At 44.6% G+C, this 6,543-nt stretch overlaps 1 protein-coding gene across 1 annotated transcript in view; it reads right to left on the minus strand.

Moving 5' to 3' along the window:
* CRKL (CRK like proto-oncogene, adaptor protein) overlaps positions 1–6,543 on the minus strand; it is a 32,203-nt gene that overhangs the window by 13,749 nt on the left and 11,911 nt on the right. The window contains exon 2 of the mRNA XM_003801681.3: positions 4,766–5,231. Within this exon, the coding sequence (XP_003801729.1) occupies positions 4,766–5,231 (466 nt within the window). The remainder of the gene's footprint in view (positions 1–4,765; positions 5,232–6,543) is intronic.

Consider the following 6,543-nt stretch of genomic DNA (forward strand, 5'->3'; position numbering starts at 1 on the left):
GGCTGAGGCAGGAGACTCGCTTGAAGCCCAGGAGTTGGAGGTTGCTGTGAGCTGTGATGCCATAGCATTCTACCCGGGGGGGGGGACAGCTTGAGGCTCTGTCTCAAAGAAAAAAAATTCAATAGAAAGGTAAGTTGCCTACAAACTTCAGAACTTCCATCAGTTGAGGGAAACTGGCTGTTTCATGGCTCAAACGAAGGTAATGTAAGAAGAGTGTTAATTTTCTCAGCTTGGCCCTTTGTGATCTATGTTAATAATCTCTTCAACTTTCCTGGCTTTGTCTTTTGCCACTTCTGCCCTGACATGCTCAGTGTGCCTGTCTATAGCTATTCAATGATGTCAGTCATCTCCTGGAAGCCCCTCCTCAATCAATACACACCCACTCTCTTATCTCCTATCACCATCCTCACTCTCCAACTAACACTACTGGTTTCTGTCTCTATTCTTTTATTAGGTGGTAAGCTCCTTGGTGGCAGGACCCTACAAAAGCACTCCACTGGTTGGCTGCATGAATGATTAATAAACAAACATTAACTCTTAAGATCCAGTTTGCCTTTTAGGTTATAATCAGATAACTTAAGTAACTGGCCCAAGATCAACACCAGTAAAAGCCAGGACTTGAATGCAGGTCTGTGCTGTTTCCTTAAAAATCCTGCTTCTCAGGTGTCAGAGAATCCAACGTTGTCTATAGGTATTTTGTAACAGCACTCTCACTCCAAACATTCTTCTGGTCAATGATCTTTTAGAAAGGGCTATACTGCCTGCCTCAACCTGAGAACATTCTTCTAAGTTGTGACCTGCTTCCCAAGAGCCCTTCCAGCTCCACTACACCCAGGGCACCAGAGAGCTCTACTGTTTTCAAGGATTGGGAACACCAACCCAGATTCAACTTAAATACATACCAAGTGTTCCCATTCAAATCAAATACCAGGATCAGCTCACTTCTTGCAAAGTGAGCAAGAGAGAAAAACAAGTAATGCAGACTGGTTTGAAAGTATCTCTTGGCTCAGCACCTGTGGCTCAAATGGGTAAGGCGCCAGCCACATACACCTAAGGTGGCGAGTTTGAATCCACCCGGGCCCGCCAAACAATGATGGCTGCAACCAAAAAATAGCCAGGTGTTGTGCTGGGCGCCTGTGGTCCCAGCTACTTGGGAGGCAGAGACAGGAGACTTGCTTGAGCCCAGGAGTTGAGAGTTGCTGTGATGCCACAGCACTCTACCCAGAGGAATAGCTTGAGGCTCTGTCTCAAAAAAAAAAAAAAAGAAAAAAGAAAGTATCTCTTTACTTGTAGAAATATTTTTTCAAAAATCAAGTTTTATGACAGGCATGGTAGGTCATGCCTGTAATCCCAGCACTCTGGGAGGCTGAGGCAGACGGATCACCTGAACTTATGCGTTTAAGACCAGCCTGAGCTAGAATGAGACTCTATCTCTAAAAATAGCCAAGGTGGTGGCGGCACCTGTAGTCCCAGCTACTCTGCAGGCTGAGATAAGAGAATTTTGTGAGTCCAGAGTCTGAGGTTGCTGTAAGCTATGATGCCACAGCACTCTACCAGGGATGACAAAGTGAGACTCTGTCTAAAAAAAAAAAAAGAAAAAAAGTTATGAAAAAACCTTGTAAATAATTCAAGGAATAAGGTTCACCTAACTCTTCATGGTTCTTGGTAATACTATCAAGGGGAATAATAAAGCTTCAATTATTGGTACATTTTGTCCTACTTGTCTGTTTCTCATTTTAATTTTAATACCTTTCTTTGTAACCTAATTGTGAAAGTCCCAAGAGTTGTTTTTAGCAAGATCAAGACACACAACACTATCCTAATGCCTTTAGAAGATAACATAACCATAAAAATATTTACTTACACTATAGTAAACAGTCTCATTTAAATATACAGAAAGAAATATTAAGTGAAATTTGGCAAAGGTGTTCTGAAGCTTAGGTAGTTGAGTTAGCATCACAAGGAGGCCGAGATGTGGAGATATGAGAGATTAGGAGAGGTGCATGTGGGCAGCGCCTGTGGCTCAGCGAGTAGGGTGCTGGCCCCATATACCAATGGTGGTAGGTTTGAGCCTGGCCTCGGCCAAACTGCAACAAATAAATAGCTGGGTGTTGTAGCAGGTGCCTATAGTCCCAGCTACTCAGGAGGCTGAGGCAAGGGAATTGCTTAAGCCTAAGAGCTGGAGGTTGCTGTGAGCTGTGACACCACAGCACTCTTCCGAAGGCAACAAAGTGAGATACTGTCTCTTAAAAAAAAAAAGAGAGAGAGCTGCATAATATCAAAGCACATGTCAACAATCAGTTGCCTGCACTCTGGGAGGCGGAGGTGGGTGAATTGCTTGAGCTCACAAGTTTGAGACCAGCCTAAACAAAAGCGAGACCCCATCTCTACCAAAAAACAGAAAACCTGGGCAGCACCTGTGGCTCAGTGGGTAGGATGCTGGCCCCATATACTGAGGGTGGTGGGTTCAAACCCAGCCCTGGCCAAACTGCAATGAAAAAATAGCCAGGTGTTGGGGCAGGTGCCTGTGGTCCCAGCTACTCCGGAGGCTGAGGCAAGAGAATTGCCTAGGCCCAGGAGTTGGAGGTTACTGTGAGCTGTGTTGCCACAAAACTCTACCTAGGGTGACAAAATAAGACTCTGTCTCAAAAAAAAGCACAGAGTACTCCGTGTTACTTGAAGGCTCCAAGGTGTGGACCAGGCCAGCAACGTGCAATAGTGCAGGGCAGGTGTGTGTGTGTGGGCGGCAAGAAAGCTGGAAGGCCTGCTCTGCCAGGATTCTTTTATCTGTGGAGGCAGCTTCCCCTGGCTTCTTTCCTCTCTTTCTGCTGAGAAGTATAAAAGCATGGGTGTCCTCCCTAGTCTCTGATCCCTACCACAAAACCTTCCTTACAGCCAACGTGAGAGGGAGACAAAATCATGGTCTCTGAAATAAACCTTCAGGTATAGTTCACTCACACTACCACTCCTAGTCCAAAGAAAACTGAGGATAACCAATGGATAAATACATGTAAAACAAGTTATAGCTAACTTTTATCTGTGTGGGGCTCGGCATCTGTGGCTCAAGTGGCTAAGGCGCCAGCCACAGACACCTAAGGTGGCAGGTTCGAATCCAGCCCGGGCCTGCCAAACAACAATGATGGCTGCAACCAAAAAATAGGCAGGTGTTGTGGTGGGTGCCTGTGGTCCCAGCTACTTGGGAGGCTGAGGCAGGAGACTCGCTTGAGCCCAGGGGTTGGAGGTTGCTGTGAGCTGTGATGCCACAGCACTCTACCCAGGGGATAGCTTGAGGCTCTGTCTCAAAAAAAAAAAAAAAAATTCACCTTCTGTGACACACAGTCACACCACTCACTCCCTGAATAGGCTCACTAGCAATGATCTCGAGGACTTTTTTGTATTTCAGCAAGCTACAGTAACATCTGGGTTTTTTTTCCTTTCTTTTTTTGAGATAAGGTCTTGCTTTGTTACCCCTAGCTAGAGTACAGTGGTGTCATAGCTCAGTGGAACCTCAAACTCTTGGGCTCAAGCCATCTTTCTACCTCAGCCTTCCAAGTAAACGCTACAAGTAAATGCTACCACACCCAGGTAATTTTTCTTTCTTTTTTTTCTAAGAGACAGAATCTTACTTTATTGCCCTTGGTAGAGTGCTATGGCATCACAGGTCACAGAAGCCTCCTACTCCTGCGCTTAGGCGATTCTCCTGCCTTAGCCTCTCGAGTAGTTGGGACTATAGCTGGGACTACAGGCGCCTGGCACTACACCCGGCTATTTTTCCGTTGCAGTTTGGCCGGGTGGGGTTTGAACCCACCACCCTCAGTATATGGGGCCGGCACCCTACTCAATGAGGCATCTCTTTTGTTTTGTAGAGATGCTCTTGCTCAGGCTGGTCTCCAGCTCCTGGCCTCAAGTGATCCTTCTACTTTGGCCTCCCAAAGTGCTAGGATTACAGGCATGAGCCACCATCCTTGCCCATGAATGGTGGTTAATGTTTAGTTAGAAGAAAACGAGGCTTGGCGCCTATAGCTCAAGCGGCTAAGATGCCAGCCATAGCCATACACCAGAGCTGGTGGGTTCAAATCTAGCCTGGGCCTGCCAAACAATGACAACTACAACCAAAAAATAGGTGGGCGTTGTGGCAGGCACCTGTAGTCCCAGCTACTTGGGAGGCTGAGGCAAGAGAATCACTTAAGCCCAGGAATTGGATGTTGCTGTGAGCTGTGATGCCACAGTACTCTACCCAGGGTGAGAGCTTGAGGCTCTGTCTCAAAAAGAAAGAAAAAAAAAAGAAGAAGAAAATGACTTGGCAATTAAAATGCCCAAGTTCTATTTCATGCTATTATAATTTACAAAATCTGTAATAAGCAAGGGTCAATATATTCCTTCACTATGAATACTAGAAAGAAAATGAACTACTATGAGACTAAATCTATAAGGCCTTGGGAAAAGAAAAATGAACAAGTAGGCTGAGAACTTGGGAGAAACAAAGAATAAGAAAAGACAAAAGAATCATGTGAGGGCGGTGCCTGTGTCTCAAAGGAGTAAGGCGCTGGCCTCATATTCTGGAGGTGGTGGGTTCAAACCCAGCCCCAGCCAAAAACCACAAAAACAAACCAACAAACAAAGAATCATGTGAAACACTAACAGTGCATATGCCAAAGTTACCCAGCTCTCTAATTCCCATAAATATAATCTTTAATTAGAAGAAACTAAAACTAAAATGAAAACAAAAAAAGAACCTCCAAAGCCAGTCTTAATAGATTTTTACCTCTAATGCCAAGGCGGTCTTGTCATAAGCACAGGGTACTCTTTTCTGGATTGCTTTTGCAAAGACAGGTCCATTCTGTGTGGATGGCAAAGGGTTGATCGATGCCCCAGGAGTACTAGAAACTGCAGGTAGGGGAGTTGTGGTCTGAGGTTGAGCGTATGCGTGAGCAGGTTCTGGGATCCCGTAACTGTTGGAATTCCTATTTCCATGCTTTCCATGTGGTGAGGATCTCACAAGCTTTTCAACATAAGGGACAGGAATCATTCCAACCCGGCCATCCTTGTTCCGGGCACTCCACCACTGTTCTTCAGGCTTCTCTATTATCACTAGGATCTCACCCTTTTTAAAGGGCAAGTCCTCGGCATCATTCCCAAGAAAATCATAGAGAGTCCGTACATATTCCAGATTTTCTTCTGCTGTAGGCAGGTTAGGTGCGGACACAGATCCCATTGGTGGGCTTGGATACCTTAACAGAGAAAGAAAATTAAGAGAAAAATCTTATTCTATGCCAATGTTCACCAAACTTAACAAACCACTCTACAATAAATTTTCTTTTCTATAGTCTCAGTAATTAAGATGGTTTTGTAGTTTCTGTAGACTGCATTGCAACAAAAGTTAGTTATCTTGAAAATGCCTTTCCACATTACATGTCAAGTATGTATACACACACAAACATGGGCCATTTCTGCTTTTACAGAGACCTCTTGTTTACACAGAGATACCTGCTCTGAATTTTTTTAAACCTCAAGTAGCTGCTGTCTTTTGATCCTTGTCACAACCATCACATACTCTTCCTCTCCGTCCTAATCTATGGCTTGCATCCTGCATACTTCCCCGAACAACATAAAGAAGATGACAAAGGCCTCTGTCTCTGGTCTCTCAAAATATAAAAGCCAGGAGGAACTTATATGCTTGTCAAATTAAAAATATTAATCCCACATTTCACCTCATAGGACAGGAACTGACATCTAACCATCAAAATGAATGACTGTCAAAGGTTCACTGCAAAACTCACAGGCAAGAGCTCTCATTTAAGCATCAGTCCACTGGCACCACATTGTCTTTGCTGTGATTATAGATTCATTCAGTGTGTATGTGATTAGTGCCTTATAGAATGAATACACTCCCAAGAATCAGCTATAAAAGCAGACACTGCTCTCAAGCAACGCCTCATCTGCAAAGAAAGTAAAGAAGTCTCTCTTTACCTAAGAAATGTTCGAGAAAATTGAAAATATACCAAGCCTTGGACAAAAACATTTTATGGCTGGGCGCAGTGGCTCATCTGTAATCCCAGCACTCTGGGAGGCCAAGGTTGGTGGGTTGCTTGAGCTCATGAGTTCAAGACGAGCCTGAGCAAAAGCAAGGCACTATCTCTACTACAAATAGGAAAACTAAGGGCAAGAGGATTGCTTGAGGTGGAGTTGGAAATCGCTGTGAGCTATGACACCACAGAACTCTACGCAGGGCGATAGGTTGAGACTCTGTCTCAAAGAAACAAACAAACAAAAATATATTTTATAACTATTTTACCAGAGTTTTTTCCTGCCCCTTAAGTTTTTTTTGAGATAGAGTCTCACTTTGTTGTCCTTAGCCGGTGCCGTGGTGTTGTAGCTCACAGCAACCTTAAACTCTTTGGCTCAAGTGATTTTCTTGCCTCAGCCTCCAAAGTAGCTGGGACTGCCACAATGCCTGGCTATTTTTTTCTTTTTAAAAAAGAGACGGCTCAGCGCCTGTGGCTCAAGCGGCTAAGGCGCCAGCCACATACACCTAAGGTGGCG

This window comes from Otolemur garnettii, unplaced genomic scaffold (genome assembly GCF_000181295.1).
Source record: "Otolemur garnettii isolate 467f Iridium unplaced genomic scaffold, OtoGar3 scaffold00218, whole genome shotgun sequence".
Classification (NCBI taxonomy): domain Eukaryota; kingdom Metazoa; phylum Chordata; class Mammalia; order Primates; family Galagidae; genus Otolemur; species Otolemur garnettii.